The sequence below is a fragment of the Carassius gibelio genome, chromosome B8 (assembly GCF_023724105.1).
Source record: "Carassius gibelio isolate Cgi1373 ecotype wild population from Czech Republic chromosome B8, carGib1.2-hapl.c, whole genome shotgun sequence".
Classification (NCBI taxonomy): domain Eukaryota; kingdom Metazoa; phylum Chordata; class Actinopteri; order Cypriniformes; family Cyprinidae; genus Carassius; species Carassius gibelio.
This window is the reverse complement of record NC_068403.1, coordinates 925582-945928: the sequence shown is the minus strand read 5'-3', so window position 1 is coordinate 945928 and position 20347 is coordinate 925582. Positions and strand designations below refer to the sequence as shown.

General features: G+C 39.0%; 1 protein-coding gene across 2 annotated transcripts; it reads left to right on the top strand.

The window, feature by feature from the left end:
- The first annotated feature begins 3743 nt into the window (after positions 1-3743).
- On the top strand, positions 3744-14378 carry hsd17b4 (hydroxysteroid (17-beta) dehydrogenase 4). Of its 2 annotated transcripts, XM_052563265.1 has the most exons (24): positions 3746-3938; positions 4388-4441; positions 4519-4626; positions 4714-4773; positions 5226-5247; positions 5890-5936; positions 6280-6364; positions 6440-6627; positions 6713-6804; positions 6907-6931; positions 8113-8241; positions 8333-8427; positions 9112-9342; positions 9420-9471; positions 10515-10586; positions 11073-11176; positions 11253-11318; positions 11426-11495; positions 11683-11789; positions 12238-12324; positions 12409-12492; positions 12574-12712; positions 13136-13257; positions 13353-14378. In XM_052563265.1, the coding sequence occupies exons 1-24, from the start codon at positions 3881-3883 to the stop codon at positions 13440-13442; spliced, it is 2187 nt and encodes a 728-aa protein (XP_052419225.1). In that variant the 5' UTR covers positions 3746-3880; the 3' UTR covers positions 13443-14378. The 2 variants fall into 2 exon arrangements, with proteins under 2 accessions (XP_052419224.1, XP_052419225.1); XM_052563264.1 differs by having other exon boundaries at positions 3744-3938; positions 12409-12712.
- Positions 14379-20347: the final 5969 nt, after the last annotated feature.

Here is a 20347-nt window from a genome sequence, read left to right as displayed (position 1 = left end):
TGCTAATGTTATAAGCGCGGGTAAACCAAAGGCTTGAATGAAGGGCAATCATCGCCAATGACGGCATTACATCGAGCGCAGAAGAACCGGTGAACCATTTTTTTTTTCAGCTGGTTTATTTGATCGAATTGTCCGAAAGAACCGGTTCACTTGAGCACCTGCTCCTTTGCCCCTTAAGTGCCCTTTTGTCAAAAGCAAAATTTCCTCGAATTTTTTTTGTAATAACATAAACTTTTGTGAATGCCTGCCCATGCCCAATCATAATATTAGTACAATTTATTAATAATAATTTAGCCATAAATAAAATGACCAACATGATGAATGTTCACCTGACTACGACCTCATCCAACCAGGAAGATTCCTCATGCTGCACGCGCATTTTTTAACTGCTAGAGGATATTTTCAACATCGTGGCAGCTGGTAAGTGGTGTTTCATTCTCAGCGAAGTGATTTTGATGTTTATTTACTTATTATTATTTTACAAGAACGATGTGATGTGAGAACATGCAGATATGTTGTTTATATTGCTGTGTGTAGCCTGTAGTGTAGAAGTAGAAGCGTGCTGTTTGAGGGAGAAAAGTTTCACAGGCATCGAGGGGTCTGGTCTTTTTTTATGTTATTTGAATAAACTTTTATTATATTACAGTACTTATTTATTATTAACATGTAAAAATAATTATCACAACACTGGTAAGGCTTATTCAGATTTTCTCATTCTCTGAATTATCATTATAAAAATAAAAACAATTCAGAAATGAATTAAAATATAATTATATTTTGAATGTGATGCAAATATTTTTTCTACAATAGCAACAGTGTTTACAACAGCAAGACCACTAGCCTGTAAATTCAATAATATATATCTGGAAATAAATGTAAAAATATCAATGTCAATAAAAATGCATAATATACCTGACATGAAAGTGAAGTGTGAAGGATATGAATAACAAATGTAGCCTGTCATTTGTTTACATTGCAAAGGTGTTTTTGTTGTTGAGTAGCAGTAATAAGCAGTTATTAGCCATGTCCACTGTATTTTTTTGTTGGTTTTCATGAGACCCCCCTTGAAAAGACCAGGACCCCCCATTGCCCCCCCAATCAAAATTGTCTGGAGCCGCCACTGACAACATGCCTCCATGGAAGTGACGTCATCGGCCCAAGCCGCAGCTTACTGAGCAGAGACTTTCGAGTGGATCGTTTATTTTTATTCAGTAGCATTAAAACATTCATGTTTTCGTTTTATTTACTTTATTAACAAATGTATGTTTATTAGCAGCGTTTGCTCAAGTTAAAGAAGTTGTTAAGATGAACATCTGCTGTTTATTTCTCTCCATGTGTACACTTTTACTGCATTATGTGTATTGGGATCGCAAATCATTTGAGTCAGTTCGGGAGTTCGTAGCGGGATCGCGAATCATTTAAGTCAATTTGGGGATCGCGAATCATTTGAATCAGTTCGGGGGTTTGTAGCGGGATCGCGAATCATTTGAGTCAATTTGGGGATCGCGAATCATTTGAATCAGTTCGGGGGTTCGTAGCGGGATCGCGAATCATTTGAGTCAATTTGGGGATCGCGAATCATTTGAATCAGTTCGGGGGTTCGTAGCGGGATCGCGAATCATTTGAGTCAATTTGGGGATCGCAAATCATAGCTGTATATGGATAGGCATTTTTAACTAATTAAGTAGCTAGTTATAATTACGTTTTCCACGCTTGTTTAGGTGTGAAATGTGAACTTGTATTTTTTGTTTTAATGATGTGCCTTTTAACAGTATCAAGTATATAAAAAAACTAAACAAATCGTGCCTAAAAAGCGCACGCATCTAGGCTAATGTAAAGTTACATGATGAAGTCATACTAGTGCGCGTGTGCATTTTTAGTCCATTCTGTCACTGCATTATTCGGTGTATTCAAATGCATTTATGAATGCATCCTGCATATGTGCCAAAAGGGTTCTTTCTTGTCATTATAGAACCTTTTTAGCATAAAGGGTTCTTTGGAGTTGAGTAAAGAACCCTATGGTTCTATATAGAACCCCAATGACCTTTTCTTCTAACAGTTTGTTGTCATAAGCAGGGTTGGTTCTAGGGTGAGTGGAGATTCGGGGCTTAGCCCAGAAAAATCCATATAGGCCTATGTGACTTTTTATTTTAATAAATCAGAAAGATTTACCTTGTTTTTTTTTTGTTTTTTTTTTAAGTTTATCCCTTGTATCCTGACACATATGCTGATGTTGTGTCTCTATCTCACTTTTTTTTGTCTCCGTTTTCTTTTCTTTTCCAATCAAGCCTGACAGGCTACACTCACTCAGAACAGGGATAAAAAGCAAACATTAAGCAGTGCACTGACACACTCTTACTCTACAAAGATATCTGGTCAAAGGACTTTATCTCTGTGTTTATGTACACTTAAAGCCAAGTATAATTATAAACGCAGGACTCTATACACTTATATTTTTGAAGGAGCACTTACAAATTGCATAAATAATCTTATGTGGCTAATGTATCAAATATAAAATTTGGAATACAGAAATATGAAATTATGAAAAACATTAGAATGGTACGTTGCCACTAGGTGGCGGTATGCCACTGCCTTAATGAGTGAGTCGGTGAGTCATTTAATCAATGGATTCGTTTGAAACGGATGATTCATTCAGAAAAAAAGTACAAAAGTTACTCAAGCAAATTTATTCAGTAAACACCGCTGTGTGTTGCTGCAGAGCACAACAACATGCTTTGTTTGGAAACATTTCCTTTGCGAAATATGTGTTTTTTTATAATCTTGTTTATTTAATTGTTGTCCTAACAGAAAGGTCTGCCACAGACAATGCTTAGCAAACATATAACCGCTCTGTGTGTGTGTGTGTGTGTGTGTGTTTGTGTGTGTGTGTGTGTGTGTGTGTGTGTGTGTGTGTGTCCTAAAGACTGTGCTGCGCAACCGTTAACTGTTAGATGTTCAAAATGTGACGTTAAATCAGACACAATTTAAAACCGAAAAAGAAATATAATACTATGATTAAAAGTTACAGATACCTGAAGCTGTTGTATCTTGTCGTTTCAGTGTTTTGGCTGGGGGGGTGCTTTCCTTTTTTGAAGAAGAAGAAGAAGAAGAATGTTTAAATATCCATTTGAATTTTTATATAAATTGATCTAGTAAAATACTACACGCCAACAAACCGCCTGCCTCCGAAAGATCTCATTTCATTGGCTGATCGTACAGACGCTCATCGATGGTTGGCCAGTTTACCTGTCAGTCACAAGCACTAGACTCAGTGGGCGGTTTTCGTCGGGTGTGAATGACAACGCGTAACTTACTTGGGTAAATTTACAGACACTGTGGACGTGATAGTCGAGATATATTTATTTATTTATTTATTTAAATTCTAATATAAATTACTTTACTGGGCATGAAAACGTATTGATAGCATGGTGGTAATAAAAACATTCGGGGCTTTACTTAAAACAGTCGGGGCTCCAGCCCCCTTAGCCCACCCCTAACGCCGCCCCTGGATAGCTATATGATTTTGTAGGTTATATGCAAAATAATACATTCTAATTAAAAAGTACATGCCGATTTCACAATTTTACAAATTAACAATCTCACTGACACTGTAACAAAACAGCAGCTCAAACACGAGCTGTTATATTCAGCTTTATTCAACACTATAAATATAACTCGCGCAAATAAGAGTCACGTGGCGCCTGGTGGAGAGAAGACGCGCGGATCTGATTGGGCATCATCACTCGGTGACGTCACAGCGCCGTTCGCGGAAGTAGGGCAAAAGTCACGGCGGAGCGTTCCACGGCAGATCCGCAGACTTGCACAGTTAAAAAACACCACCTCAAACATCATAAAGACAAAAAACACACATCATCTGAAGATGTCAACGCCTTTGACTTTCGACGGCAGAGTCGTGCTGGTGACCGGAGCCGGAGGAGGTCAGTTTATCATCATAAACTCATGCATTTATGCAAATATATTAATGTAGAATTCATTAATAGAGGGAGATAATGAGTGCTGCAGAAGTTTAATGCGTTAATGCATCAAGCAGACGCTTTCTGAATAGTAAACGGAAAACATAAACTACAAACTAATGCATTATTTACATGTTGTAGTGCGAGTCACAACTGACACATTCATATAGATGCTTTATGTTTTTTCAACTTGCATGATTTTGCTCAGAATATTGAGTTTAAAGGCCTTTCTAAGTATTTAAGCGTGTTGTTTGGCAGTGATGCAGCTTCTCTGTGTCGATCAAAGTACAAACAGCAGATAAGAGTCACTGACCCTGACCCTCATGATGGTGCTATTCAGTTTAGATAAGGCTGATATTCATAACTCACTCAGATAATTATGTTAATCATGTTAATTTCGTGTGTTTTCTCAGGTTTGGGGAGGGAATATGCGCTGGCGTTCGGTCAGAGAGGAGCCTCTGTCATCGGTGAGTCGCTCTGATCGGATCATTGATTCGGTTCAAGTGAGTCGCGACTCATGATTCGCTCTCTGTTCTTCACACAGTCAATGATCTGGGAGGAGATATTAAAGGAGGTGGCAAGAGCTCAGCGGCCGCTGATAAAGTGGTGGAGGAGATCAGAGCTAAAGGAGGCAAAGCTGTGGCCAGTTACGGTCAGTGATGAATCGACTCCAGCTCCACACACCTGTGATTCACCTGTGTGTTCATGATGATCAGAGCTCTGGTTCTTCATCTCACAGATTCAGTGGAAGATGGTGAGAAGCTCATCCAGACGGCGCTGGATGCATTTGGCCGAATAGGTGCAATTTCCAGACCTAACCCTAACATTAAAACCTTGAGTAACACTTTACTTAAATATAATGCATTATAAAAACTGTTTTAATGCAGTAATTAGTCCTTGTAATGCACCTTATAATGCATTTGATTATCTAATGAATAATTGTTATAATATATTATAATACTGATCTATCCGTTATTACACCTTTAGAAAGTACAATGCATTAAAACACAAGACAAACAAACTTTCAAATATTATAATGCATTTTACAGTTATTTATGAAAAGATATAATGCATTACAGCGTACTTTATGAATACGGTCATAATGCTTTATACAGAAAGATTTATGTGAAGTTTTACCCTAAAATTGATTCAAAGTAAAAACGCATTTGAAAACTCTATTATACCTTTATTAAATCTCTATATAGCTGCTGTTTTTCTGAGTGCTCATGATCAGTTTGTGTTGTTTTGCAGATATCGTGGTGAATAACGCTGGGTAAGTGCACGTTGAGATCGGTGTAGAGGGGAACACGAGTTACGTCATCAGATTACTTTTTTAAAGTGTCTAGTGAAGTAATGCATTACTCTTTCATTTAAAGAGAAATTTTTTTTTTTTTTAAACATGACGCCAGTTACTTTGTTTCCATTTATTGACTGACAGCTCTGGTGTTGCCATGGTGACAGAAATCAGCAGCAGGGTTGAAAAAGGTGGAAGATTTCCAGTAAATTTAGGAATTTTAAGATAATTTTTGAATCTTCTGTGAATTTTGCGAGAACATTATCTTACTGTAGTTCTACACTTAATATGAAAATGTGTTTACTCATCTCAGCTGCACAAAAACACATTCAGTGTTCCTCAAAATGAACACAAACTGTTGAATGCAGTGTTCTTCATGTGATTAGTTTGAGCGGCGCCCTCTACTGTACAGACCAGAATATACATTTCCTTCAGCCTGAACCGGATTCACTTCACTTTTGGTGTGAACAGGGTTTTTACATTTGTAAAGTAACTTTTTTTATATTAAAATAAAACAAGCAAGCCCTGTCTAGATTAAAAAAAAAGTAACAATGCATTAATTTCCATAAAAATTAATTGTAATGCATTACTTTTCTTACTTTTCTCTGCTGTGTTCTGAAGGATTCTGCGCGACCGATCGTTCGCCAGGACCAGCGACGTAGACTGGGGTACGTATCCACGTCATCTAAACATAAGAGTTTCCTCTTTAAATCTGTTCAAAAGCTGCTGAGACACACTTCTAGTCAGGAATAGAGAGAAGAGGAAGGGGGCGGGGCTGAGCTCGTGGCTGTGGATGATGTCATCACGCTTCCTAACTACACACACACTGATTGGCTGATAGTCTCTATCAACAGCAAACAGCTGTTTTAGGAGACTCCTCTTCACTGCTCCTCACCTTTTACACATTTAGGAGCTAGTTTCAGAGTCAAATACTGTCAGAGCAAACATTTAGCTCAAGATCTTCTTCTAAGATGTAGTTGTGAGCTACTGTAAGCTGTTGTGTGCACACAGACCTGATTCACCGCGTGCATCTGAGGGGCTCCTTCCTCGTCTCGAGGGCCGCCTGGAACCACATGAAGAACCAGAAGTTCGGGAGGTTTGTGCGGATCTGTGAAAGTCTTCTGTGGTGTTCTCCAGCCGAGCGTCACGGCTCTCTCGTGTCTGTTCTCAGGATCATCATGACGTCGTCCGCGGCAGGGATCTACGGGAACTTCGGCCAGGCTAACTACAGCGCGGCGAAGCTGGGTCTGCTGGGGCTGTCCAACACGCTGGCCATCGAAGGACAGAAGTACAACATCCACTGCAACACCATCGCCCCGACCGCAGGCTCCCGGCTCACTGAGACCGTCATGCCTCCAGGTGCAGAGCTCACACACACACACACACACACACACTACAGCACTGAAGACCTCCTGTAACACAAGTATGTGTGTGTGTGTGTCAGATCTGCTGCAGTCGCTGAGGGCCGAGTACGTGGCTCCGCTGGTGCTGTGGCTGTGTCATGAAGCGTGTCCAGAGAACGGAGGACTGTTCGAGGTGCACACAAACACAAGACTCAAGGGGTTGATTTGAAGGGAATGCATGAACACACACTGCACTGTTTGTCCTGAATCTCATCTGCTGCTGTTTGGGTTTTAGGTCGGCGCCGGATGGATCGGAAAACGTAAGATCTGCTGAACCTGATGATCTGTGGGAGAAGATTCGTGACTCACACACACACACACACACACACACACACAAATATATTCTTACATAAACAAGTTTATTAAGTGGTCTTAAGCATCAGCATTACTAGTCTTTATTTGGATGTAAACCCATTTACACTGCATGTTTACATCTGGATTAGAGGTCAAAGGTCATCTAAACATCGTGAACCAAAATTGTTGAAATGTCATTTTGACGGCTAAAGCAACATCTGAGTGAGGATTTGAGAAGAGAGTCTGATAACGAGTCACTTGATTTCATCAAACCTCTTCAAAGCAGCTTCAGGGAAACTCTGATGTTTATAATACTCCAGTGCGTATTCCTCCACACAGAGCTGGAGGATGGTTTATATGATCAGGAGATCAGGTGACCGCTGTGGTCTCCACAGAAAACGGTGAAATAAAGCTGAAGAGTGTTGAGAGACTCTGATCGTCTCAGAGTTAAACCGTGCTGCAAACTTCATCAGATATAAAATAACTTTCAGAAATTCACAAGATAATAGTGTCATTGTTTCAGCAACAGTCTTAATGTTGCAAAAATCAGCAGATATGAAACAAAATGAGTTTCTGCTGTAAAGCAGCTCTACAGAAAACAATAGTCATTATTCAGATCAAATCAGTTCAGTGTTCAGCAGTTATTACTGTAAGTGTATGTGTGCTGTGTTCAGCTCTGAATGGTTTCAGTCTTCATCTGATCAATCAGTGCACAGGTCAATCATTATAGGGTACATTTCGTTAAATTGAGATTTTTACATCATCTGAAAGCTGAATAAATCATCTCCAGTGATGTGTGGTTTGTTAGGAGGACAATATTTGAAAATCTGGAATCTGAGGGAGCAAAAAAATCTAAATATTGAGAAAACCATCTTCAAATGAAGTTCTTAGCAATGCATATTACTAATCAAACATTAAGTTTTGCTACATTTACGGTAGGAAACTTACTAAATATCTTCATGAACATGATCTTTACTTAATATCCTAATGATTTTTATCATAAAAGAGAAATGTATAAATGTGATTCATACAATGTATTGTTGTGTATTTCTACAAATACACGTCTGTGACACTGATGACTGCTTCTGTGCTGCAGGGACACGTGTGTGCTCATGTGGTGTGTGTGTGTGTGTGTGCTGTGGTGCAGTGCGCTGGGAGAGGAGTCTGGGTCGAATCGTGCGGCAGAAGAACCAGAGCATGACGCCGGAGGCGGTGCGAGACGCTTGGAGCGAGATCTGTGACTTCACTGACGCCAGTAAACCCTCCAGCATCCAGGGTAAACCTCGCTCAACCATCACAGCTCGTTAGGACACCTGCGCCTCGTTACTGCACATCAGAGCTAATGAACGTCCTCTGTGTTGATGAAGAGTCGCTGCAGACGCTGGTGGAGGTTCTGTCCCGAGTGGAAGATGAACGTGGAATCAGATCCAATCCGACCGCAGCGAGCTCCGGCACAAACCCTGTGAGATCATCAGCATCACCCGAACATCCTCAGATCACAGGAGACACCATCACTCCACACCAGATCAGGAGGACTGTGTTTCTTCATCAGGTTTGGAGAAATGTAGCATTGCATCAGTGTCTCATCAATGGATGCTCTGCAGTGAATGGGTGCCGTCAGAATGAGAGTCTGATAAAAACATCACAATAATCCACAGCACTCCAGTCCATCAGTGAACATCTGGAGAAGACAAAACCTGAAACACATCCAGCATTAAGATGATTTTAACTCAAACACATAGAGTCTATAATCCAGAATAACACTTCCTCCAGTGAAAAAGTGTTCTGGTCTGAATCAGGAGAGAAATCTGCACAGATCAAGCAGCGTTTAAACAGATCTAAACTTTAATGTTTTTCCCTGATGGACTGGAGTGCTGTGGATTATTGTGATGTTTTTATCAGACTCTCATTCTGACGGCACCCATTCACTGCAGAGCATCCATTGATGAGACACTGATGCAGTGCTACATTTCTACAAACCTGATGAAGAAACAAACTCCTCCTGATCTGGGATGAACTGAGGGTGAACACATATTCTTAAATCTGAAGTAATCGTGATGTTTAGATATTTGAGGACACTAATATAAAGGAGAAGTGTGTAGTTGTGTGTGGTGTTGATTGTGGAGTGTGTTGTTGTGTTGGTCAGTCGTCGGCTGTGGGTCAGACGATGCCAGAGATGGTCTTCTCGTACACACACATGAACTGTATCCTGTACGCTCTGGGAGTGGGGATGTCCACCAGAGAGCCGGAGCACCTCAGGTTCCTGTATGAAGGTCAGCAGGACTTCAGCGCTCTGCCCACGTTTGGAGTGATTCCGGCTCTGAGCGCCATGACGGGCCTCAGCAGCGTCCCGGGACTCGACATCGACTTCACCCGGGTGAGCGTCATCTTCTGTGTGCTCTCTGTGTTCACATGTGTATCTGTGTGTGTGAGCAGTGTGTGTGTTTGTTGCAGCTGCTGCACGGAGAACAGTATCTGGAGTTGTTCGGAGCTCTGCCCACTTCAGGTGACCGCACACACACACGCTCACTCTCTCACACACACACACGCACACACACTCACTCTCTCACACACACACACGCACACATACACACACACACACATGCACACATACACACACACACGCTCACTCTCTCACACACACACATGCACACATACACACACACACGCTCACTCTCTCACACACACACACGCTCACTCTCACACACACACACGCACACATACACACACACACACACACGCTCACTCTCACACACACATACACACACGCTCACTATCACTCACTCTTTCTCTCACACACACACACAAACACACGCTCACTCTCACACACACACACGCTCACTATCACTCACTCTTACACACTCATTCACTCACTCTCACACACTCACTCTCACACACACACTCACACATACACACACACACTCACTCACTCTCTCTCACACACACACACACTTTTTCACACACTCTCACACTCTCTCTCACACACACACACACACACACACACTCACTCTCTCTCTCTCTCTCTCTCTCTCTCACACACACACACACACACACACACTCTCTCTCTCTCTCTCTCTCTCTCTCTCTCTCTCTCTCTCACACTCACACACACACACACACACACACACACACACACACACACACACTCACACACACACACACACATGTTTGTTTTTGTGTAAAGTGTGTTCATCACATAGGTGTAATGGTTTTTATTCTGTAGAAACTGTATATTCTATGTCCCTTCACCAACCCTACACCTAACCCTAACCCTCACAGGAAACTTTGTGCATTTTTACTTTCTCAAAAAAACTCATTCTGTAGGATTTATAAGTGTTTTGAAAAATGGGGACATGGGTTATGTCCTCATAAGTCACCCTCTCCTTGTAATACCTGTGTCATACCCATGTCATTATACAGAGTTGTGTCCTGATATGATACACACACACACACACACACACACACACACTCACACTCTCACACTCACACACACACACACACACACACAGGTGCGCTCGTGAGGATACTGAAGGTGTTCTCTCTCCTCAGGGACTCTGAGGTCTCGGGCCGTGGTGGCAGATGTGCTGGATAAAGGCTCAGGGATGGTCATCCTGCTGGACGGTGAGTCAGAACCAGTTTAACTAATCAGAGTCACATCATCCACGTCAAAGATTGGGCTCAGAAAGAGTTTTTCAGCTCATTAAGGCTGCATTTATTTGATCCAAAAATACAGTAAAATAGTGAAATATTATTCTACTGTAAATCATCTGTTTTCTAAGTGAATCTGTGTTAAAGTGTAATGTATTTCTGTGATGCTCCGCTGTATTTTCAGCATCATTCCTCCAGTCTTCAGTGTCACATGATCTTCAGAAATCATGAAAATATGATGATTTACTGCTCAAGAAACATTTCTGATTATCATCAGCGTTGAACACGGTTCAATATTTCTGTAAAAACTGAAGTATTTTATTTTTCTTATTACTATTAGAAATAGAAATCTTTTCTATCTTCAGTGACACTTGATTGATTGAATGTGTCTCCTGGATGAATAAAAGTATTCCTATCTTTCAGAGTGTTACTTCTGACCTGTTTGTGTTTGTGTTTCAGTTCATACGTACAGCGAGCGTGAGCTGGTGTGTTATAATCAGTTCTCGCTCTTCATCGTCGGCGCTGGAGGATTCGGAGGGAAGCGCACGTCCCAGAAGGCTGTGGTGAATGAAACACTGCTCTCAGAAAACACATTGAACCGCTTCAGCTCCGTCATTAATGAACGTGTCTCTGTTTCAGGCCACAGCTCCTCGTCCAGACAGAGCTCCAGACGCTGTGATCGTAGAGCAGACCTCCAGAGATCAGGTCAAACACATTCACTGATGCTCCTCACAACCTCAAGAATTAATACTTTTATTCATCAAGGAAGCATTAAATGTATTCATGTGAATCATATATTATATGATCTTCAGGCGGCTCTGTACAGATTGAGCGGGGACTGGAACCCGCTGCACATCGACCCCAGCTTCGCTGCGATGGGAGGTAAACACTCTTTAACAGGAAGTGTGTCCTTTTGAGGATGTTACAATGTTACAGATTAATATGCAGAGTCAACCAATGGGGTGAGTTTGTGGGCGGGGCTATCCGTTTGACCGACCAATAACAGATCAGTCTGGAGATACAGAATTATAGATTTGTGTTTGAAGCTGTATCTTGACCTGATCCTCAGGGTTCGAGTCTCCCATCCTGCACGGCCTGTGTTCGTTTGGCTTCGCCGCTCGGCACGTTCTGAAGCAGTACGCCGCTAACGACGTGTCCAGGTTCAAGGCCATCAAGGTAAGACTTTAACGACTGGGAATTAAACGTTTACTGCATGATGAAGTCTGTTAGAATGATATGGTTTAGTTTGGCAATTTCACACCAGCAGCACTGTTTCACAGCCGAGAAACACATTACTGAATGAATCTACAGCTTTGAACGAATCAAGTGAGTCAGTGATTCAGTGACTCGTTCATTACGAATCATTTCTGAGTGATTTAATGACTCACTCGCTGCCACCTACTGGCGTAGTTTCATATTTAAAGTATCATTTCAATATTATTTATAATTTGTATTATTTATGCAAAGGTTAATATAAAAATGTATTTGTAAAGATTCATTCTGTAATGTCTATTCAATACTTTTCTAATTTATCACAATAATAGTGATGTTTATTCCCAGTCCAAATTGATTGCACATCGTCTAATTAATGAATTTCTGTTAATAACCCTGATCTGTGCTTCAGGTGCGTTTCGTGAAGCCGGTGTATCCGGGACAGTCTCTGCAGACGGAGATGTGGAAGGAAGGGAACAGGATTCACATCCAGTGCAAGGTGACGAAGCGTTCGGTGTGTGTGTGTGTGTGTGTGTGTTTAGTCCTTCAGTGTGTGTTCAGCGCTGATCTGTTCTGGCTCTAGGTGAAGGAGAGCGGAGACGTGGTGCTGTCTGGAGCGTATATAGATCTGCAGACGGATGTGTGTGTCAGAGCCGGGTCTCCGCAGGTCTGCACACACACACACACACACACACACACATCTGAGACCAGACTCCGAGCACAGTGTGATGATGTGGTTCGTTCACAGAGCCTCGGTCTGCAGAGCGACCTGGTGTTCTCTGAGATCGCTCGCAGGATCAGAGATGGCGGTCAGGAGCTGGTGAAGAAGGTCAACGCTGTGTTCGGATGGGAGATCAGCAAAGACGGCAGAACCGTCCGAGAGTGGAGTGAGCCAGACACTGCATCATTCATTCTCTTAACACAAGCAAATAGTTTTTTCTTATCACATTTGCAGATATCTTTGCAACAAAATATTTTTTTTCTGTCCTATCACACAGTCACGTGTGTTTTATGCACATTTAAGTGTTTCTATCATCGTTTATGTGCATGTTTTCTTACCAGATAAGAAATGTATCCTACTTTGTTGAATGCATAATTTTTATGCACCTTTTTAGAATTTATATTAGTTTCCATCAGTTGTCAAATCCTTTTTATATATAGATATATTTTTATTTATTTATTTAATTTTTTACAGAAAACAAGACATAATATCTTAAATCATGTTACTTGTACAGTTAATGCATCTTGACTCATGAATGTTCAGATATTTATACTAGAACACAATCTGATTTAGTCTTGTGATCCTGCAGCCATCAATCTGAAGACGGATGGAGGATCTGTGCACAGAGGAGTCTCTAAAGCAGACGTGATCTTCAGCGTCTCAGACGAGGACTTCATGGAGGTGGTGAAGGGCAAGCTGAACCCTCAGCAGGTGCTGCGTCTCTCTCTGTCTCTCTCTCACACACACACACACACACACACAAACACACTCCTGATGTCCACTCCTGCTCTGTGTTCGTCCCGCAGGCGTTTTTCTCCGGCAAGCTAAAGGTCAAAGGGAACATCATGTTGAGTCAGAAGCTGGAGGCCGTGCTGAAGGACTACGCCAAGCTCTGAAGATCCTCGCCGTTGCTCAAAACTAATGAAGAAGAATCATCTCCACTAATGAGAGCCGTCAACATCAGACCTGAAGAAATCCTTCTCTTACTCAGTGTCTGTGTCTGGTGTTCTAGTATATATATCAGAACATTCTTGAATCAAGATGCATTTACTGTACAAGTGACAATTTAAAATGTTTTTTTTTTTTTTTTTTTAAGTGATCAAAATGTTAGTTTTGGCTTAAAACGAGCAGAAATATCTGCCAATGGAGCAAGAAAAATAATCTTATTTAGCCTCTGAATTCAGATACTTTTTCTTACATTATTGGTAAATATTTTGCATGTTTTAAGCAAAAACTTACACAATATGGGGTTGTTGTTTTTTTGTTTTTTTTAAGTCATTTTACTTGTACAGTAAATTCATCCTGATTCAAGAATGTTTAGATATTTATATTAATGCTGTCAAAAAGTTAATCACATTCAAAATAAGTTTTTGTTTACATTTGTGCGTGTACCGTGTATATTTATTATGCATATATAAATACACACACATGCATGTGTATATATTTAAGAAAAATGTTATGTTTATATACTATTTATAAATAATAAATATATATATATATATATATATATAATGCATGTAAATATTTTAAAATATATACATGCATGTGTGTGTATTTATATATGCATAATAAATATACACTGTACACACACATATAAACAAAAACTTTTATTTTGGAAGCGATTAATCGTTTGAAAGCATTAATATATGCCAGAAAACAAGACAGAAATACTAAGAAAGAACAACTCTGCATTGATCACATAATCATTTGATTCTGATTCATTCAGACATTTCTAATAATGTTGATATAAATGCTAATACTGCACTGATGTTTATAATAAAAAATTTCATAATCATTCATAAAAAAAACTTTTAAACCCAGCAAAGAAATAATGGATGTAATTTATTTTCTCATTACAAACAGTATATTACAGATCTCTTCATACTCGATATAAAATTAGATTGATTGGCGTATATATTCAGATTTGAGAGGTTAAAGGGCAGAGAGCATGATCACTATACAGCCGATTCCTCACTGCTTCCTCACATCAGCAATAATCTGGGGAAGAAACAATGATTACACTCTGTATTCCAGTGCTAATATATGAACATCATCAAACCAAGACATTTGCAGGAGATGCATAATGACCTCAGATATGAATTTTAATTATCTAATCAATATATTTATTTTTAGATTCTTATAGGTTAATGCTTAAAACTGGGAAGAAATTTTTTGCCAAAGGTGAAAACTATTGTTTTTCTTAGCCGCTGACAGACATTTGTTCTTGTTTTAAACATGAACTCATTTATATTTCAGTAAATGCTTCTCGATTTAAGGATGTTCAGATATTTGAGCTGGAAAACAAGAGAAAGAGCATCATTCTCTGCGGTGAAGAAGAACACCATGACCTTCATCAAATTAAAATCTCTCGTGTTTGTGTCCGAGTCGAACGGTGGCAGGTAAAAGAAAAGAGTAAAAAATAAACCCTGGACAATCTTCCTAAAACATACGTCTGCAGGAGCTTCGATGATTATAAATATGCTTTATCTTTATCACAGTATTATTTCATCAAGCCTTGTGTTCAACTCGAAATCGAGTGACAGCTGATTGGTTGATTCACAAATGTCTTCACACACAAAGTGCTTCATATTCAAACACAGTTTAGATTAACACTCATAGAACTGTATTGTCTGTGTGAGAGGAATCAAACAATCAAATCCTGCGATCGGTTACTCTTCCTCAGCCTGAACGAGTGTTTTTTTTTCTGCTGAACACTAAAGAAGATGTTTTCGAGAGCGAACAGTTGACGGCACCCATTGACTTCTGTGCTACAGGAAGAAATACTATGGAAGTGAATGGGTACCATCAACCGTTTGGTCTTCAAAGCATCATCTTTTTAGCATTCAGCAGAAGACAGAAACTCGTACAAAAAATATATAATTTTTTTTTTGTTCCTAACTAATAATTCCCAAAGCAACCAACTATGTGTCATTGTTGTAGACTAAGACTGAAACTACTAAAAACAGCTTTCTGTAATTGAAATAAAGCTAAAGTAAAATGATATAGATAAATCGTGTAAGCTACTACTAAATATTGTAGAAATTTAATTTTCTGTAAAGTTGCTTTGCAATAATTTGTAAAGGAAAAGCACTATAAATTAAATGAAAACAGTACGAAACTAAAGTAGTAACTTTTTACAAAAAGTTGAAATGCTTAAATTATTAAAACTGACATAAACATAAAGGCTAAAAAAAATAATCAAACTAATTCCTAAACCTCAAACTGCAACCATGAGGTTAAAAACTATGCTATGTGTCACTCTGAGTAAGTGCTGTAACAGTTTATAAGTCCTTGATGTTGTTTGGACACCAGAAGCGTGTGTGTGTGTGTGTGTGTGTGTCCACCTGGATGTTTCCGTGTTTGGCTCCTGGGATGATCTGAATCCTCTCAAAGTCCCTCCCCAGGATGATGACGTCACAGTCAGAGTAGTACGCCTGTCCCACGAGCCCCGGACAAAACAACACACACAGTCTGACACTGATAATCACAGAGAGTTCTACATATCATCTGAATCTAATGTTTTGCTACATTTTTATTTATTTTTTTAAATCGAGGAATCAGAGTTTTAAATGTTTTCATTTACGGTTAATAATCTCTGCTGCTGCTGTTACACACACAGTCACCAACAGCTTGAATCATCTGGACTTTTTGAGGCAATTTTTTTTAGCATTCTAATTTTACATTATTTGAACATATCAGACAACATTTGCCTTCATATTGCATGCAAATTGTTTATTCTCGTTTATAGACCTTTTGTTGCTCTTTTTGTTGTTTTTGACTGCTTCCACTGTCCTCATTTGTAAGTCGCTTGGAAATAAAAGTGCTAAATGTATAAATCTAAATGTAAACTTATCAAATTATGGCTTCGTTTCCTTAAATATCGAAATATTCAACTCAAATAAAAACGTGTATGATGCAGTATTAGAATTAGAATTTAATTTGCGGTCCTGAAATAACCTGAACACTGCACAGAGGTTAAGATGACCATTGCTACATAAATAAAATAAAAATTGAAACTCATCCTATTTTGTTTTAATTTTCCCTTACTAAATTATACAGTCACTGATGCTATGGACTGTGGTATTAGGCTACTAAAAGGCTATTAACAAAAATCTGTCTCTAAAACTCTTTTCTCTTTATTAAAAGTTGATCTACACAAGTAGCCTACATGATAGAATCAAATGTTTTGCAAATCCGCTCCGAAGCCCCGATCTCAAATGATTAGCGAAACGCGATTTGAATCGGAGTCCCGATCTAAATCAAATCTTTTGCAAACTCAGTCTGAAGTCCTGATCTCAAATTATTTACGCCCTTAGGATTCCCGATCTAGTTTTTTTTTTTTTAAGAGTAGATTTAGAATAGTGAAAGCTAAGGTTAGAGGGTCAAATAAATATATGATAAATAATAATAATAATAATAATAAACAATGTAAACATAGTTAGGCTATTTAAGTTCCCCTGTATACCTCCACAACAAATCCTTTAAATTTAACAGTATTTAGAAAATATAATTAAAAGATATAAATTCACAAGCCAAAACGAATGATCATTTTAGGCTAGAACGAAACTGAAGTTGGGTCTCTCATTGGACACAAAATCAAATTTTTCTGTAAATATTATTTACATACTTCAGTCGCTTCCAATATCCACATAAAAGAAAATGTTTTACATCAGGGCAGTAAGGTGATAACGCTTAACGGTACAGATTTTACTACATAAAAACTGAGCAGTGTGTGTTTGTGTTTAAAGTTACTGTTTTTTATTATGATAATGAACAGACAAAGGTGATAAAAATAAATAGATATATATTAAGTAGATATATATATATATTTTTTTATTATTATTATTATTATTATTTTTTTCGTTGTTGTTGTTGTTATGGCCTATATCTGATGTATTATTAAATGTGTTTTGTTGTTACTTTTTTGTCAGTTGTCCTATTTTGAGAGTAATTATTAATAGGCTAATAATAGGCCTATAATAAAAATTTTATGTAGCCTAATAATTAATTTGTTATTGAAATTAAATGTAAGGCTTTAGAATTAAGATGGACATTTTAACAACGTCTGCCAATGACGTCGTTTTGATGTCTTTTCAATGAGTTATTGCTGGGTGGGAGTGATTGGCTAAATGTGCTTCGGAGTCCCGATCTGAATCAAATGTTTTGCAAACTCACTCCGAAGTGATCTCAAATGATTCGCGAAATGCGCTTCGGAGTCCCGATCTATCAAATGTTTTGCAAACTCACTCCGAAGTGATCTCAAATGATTTGCTAAAGGCGCTTTGGAGTCCCGATCTAGTTTTTTTTTTTTTTTTTGTCAGGATACAAGGGATAAACTTTAAATAAAATGTTTTAAATTTGTTTTTATTGTTTTTGTATATTTTAAACTAGGTAAATCTTTCTGATTTATTAAAATAAAAAGTCACATACATGGATCTCCACTCACCCTAGAACCAACCCTGCTTATGACAACAAACTGTTAGAAGAAAGGGATCATTGGGGTTCTATATAGAACCATAGGGTCCTTTACTCAACTCCAAAGAACCCTTTATGCTAAAAAGGTTCTATAATGACAAGAAAGAACCCTTTTGGCACAAAGGGTTCATATCTTGAATTTTGTGATCATTCAGATGCATTCATAAATGCATTTGAATACACCGTATAATGCAGTGAAAGAACGCACTCAAAATGCACACGCGCACTAGTATGACTTCATCATGTAACTTTACATTAGCCTAGATGCATGCACTTTTTAGGCACGATTTGTTTAGTTTTTGAATATACTTGATACTGTTAAAAGGCACATCATTAAAACAAAAAATAGGAGTTCACATTTCACACCTAAACAAGCGTGGAAAATGTAATTATAACCAACTACTTAATTAGTTACAAATGCCTATCCATATACAGCTATGATTTACGAACCCAAACTGACTCAAATGATTCGCGATCCCGCTATGAACTCCCGAACTGATTCAAATGATTCGCGATCCTCAAACTGACTCAAATGATTCGCGAACCCGCTACGAACTCCCGAACTGACTCAAATGATTCGTGATCCTCAAAATGACTCAAATGATTCGCGAACCCGCTACGAACTCCCGAACTGACTCAAATGATTCGCGATCCCGCTACGAACTCCCGAACTTATTCAAATGAATCGCGATCCCGCTAAGAACTCCCGAACTGACTCAAATGATTTGCATCCAAATACACAAAATGCTATAAAAGTGTGCACATCTAGAGAAATAAACAGCAGATGTTCATGTTAACAACTTCTTTAACTTGAGCAAACGCTGCTAATACACATACATGTTAATAAAGTAAATAGAACAAAAAATGAATGTTTTAATGCTACTGAATAAAAATAAATGATCCAGTCGAAAGTCTCTGCTCATCATGACAGGACCTGGATCAGTGAGCTGCGTCTCGGGCCGATGACGTCACTTCCATGGAGGCATGTTGTACACGCCCCCATCCATTGACTCCGCCCCCACGTCAAAAACGGTGCCACAAAGAGAGACGTGCAGAAAAGTGAAGCGCAAAGGAAAAATGGTATCGCAAGCTCAAACTAGACTGACACTCAAAATAAAAGCAGCGTTGCAAATAAATTAAAAGATATGACCATGGAAAATATGTATTGCAAAATCATTGCTTTCGCGCTGTTTCATTTGTTTTGCAATTCTTAATTTTTGTTTGCAAAAAGCAAATGTATTTTCCTCAATACTTTAAATAAAATGTTTTAAATTTGTTTTTGTTTTTACTGTTTTTGTATATTTTAAATAAGGTAAATCTTTGGATTTACATGGATTTTTCTGGGCTAAGCCCCGGATCTCCACTCACCCTAGAACCACCCCTGCCCTGGGGTGCGTTTCCCAAAAGCATCGTTAGCCAACTATGGTCGCAAGTTCCGTAGTTACCAACGTAGTTCAACGATTCGGTGTTTCCCGAAACCATAGTTCAAACGAACATTCGCAAACTGCATCACAAACTTGTGTCGTTGGAACTACAGCTCTCCACCTGTGGTATAGTTCGTCGTTAGTTTGCTGTGTCGATGTCACTGGGATTAATACTAATGTTTAGAAATTGTGAAATTATTGACATTGGGATCAGAAAAGAGCACATTTTTAACTCCGTGTGTGTATAATGTATTGCAGAACAAAAGAATGATTCGTTATCACTTGAATCTAAGGTCATTTCAAAAGCGTAATTCGAGTCGAAGAAAAGAGAAAATAAAACCAAATTACTGAAGGTGGCGGTATGTGCTCATGTCTCCAGTCAGCCATTAGATCGAAGAAGAAGAAGAACGACGGCTCAAACCAACGTAGGCTGCATCCGAAAACTTAAAAATGCTGCCTTCGGAGGACGCATTCCAAGGTAGGAAGACATCAAGGCACGTCCGAGATCAATGTCAGCTTCATTTCCTGTCTCCTGAGTTGCCTTCAAATGGTCGGTTTTTGAAGGCAGCATAGATGTATCCTTCGCTGCCTTTGATATCCCACAATCCTGTGCATTCCGTTCTGCGACAGTTAAGCTAAAAAATAAAGATGGCGTCTGAAAGTTGCGGTCGGTGGTCAGTTTGTGTGTAAATGTATGTTTCTGAACAATGTTTTCCACTTTTTATGTAATTTCTAGCGAGAAATTAATATTGCAGTAATGAAATTTCCACTTAGTTATAACCAAAGCTCTGTATATTTTGTTGTAGATCATTAAACCATTACTCCGCCTCAAAAGCCTGTCCGAAATCCGTTTCACGAGGTGTCTTCGTGCCAAAACGCTGCCTGCAAAGTCATTGCCTGAT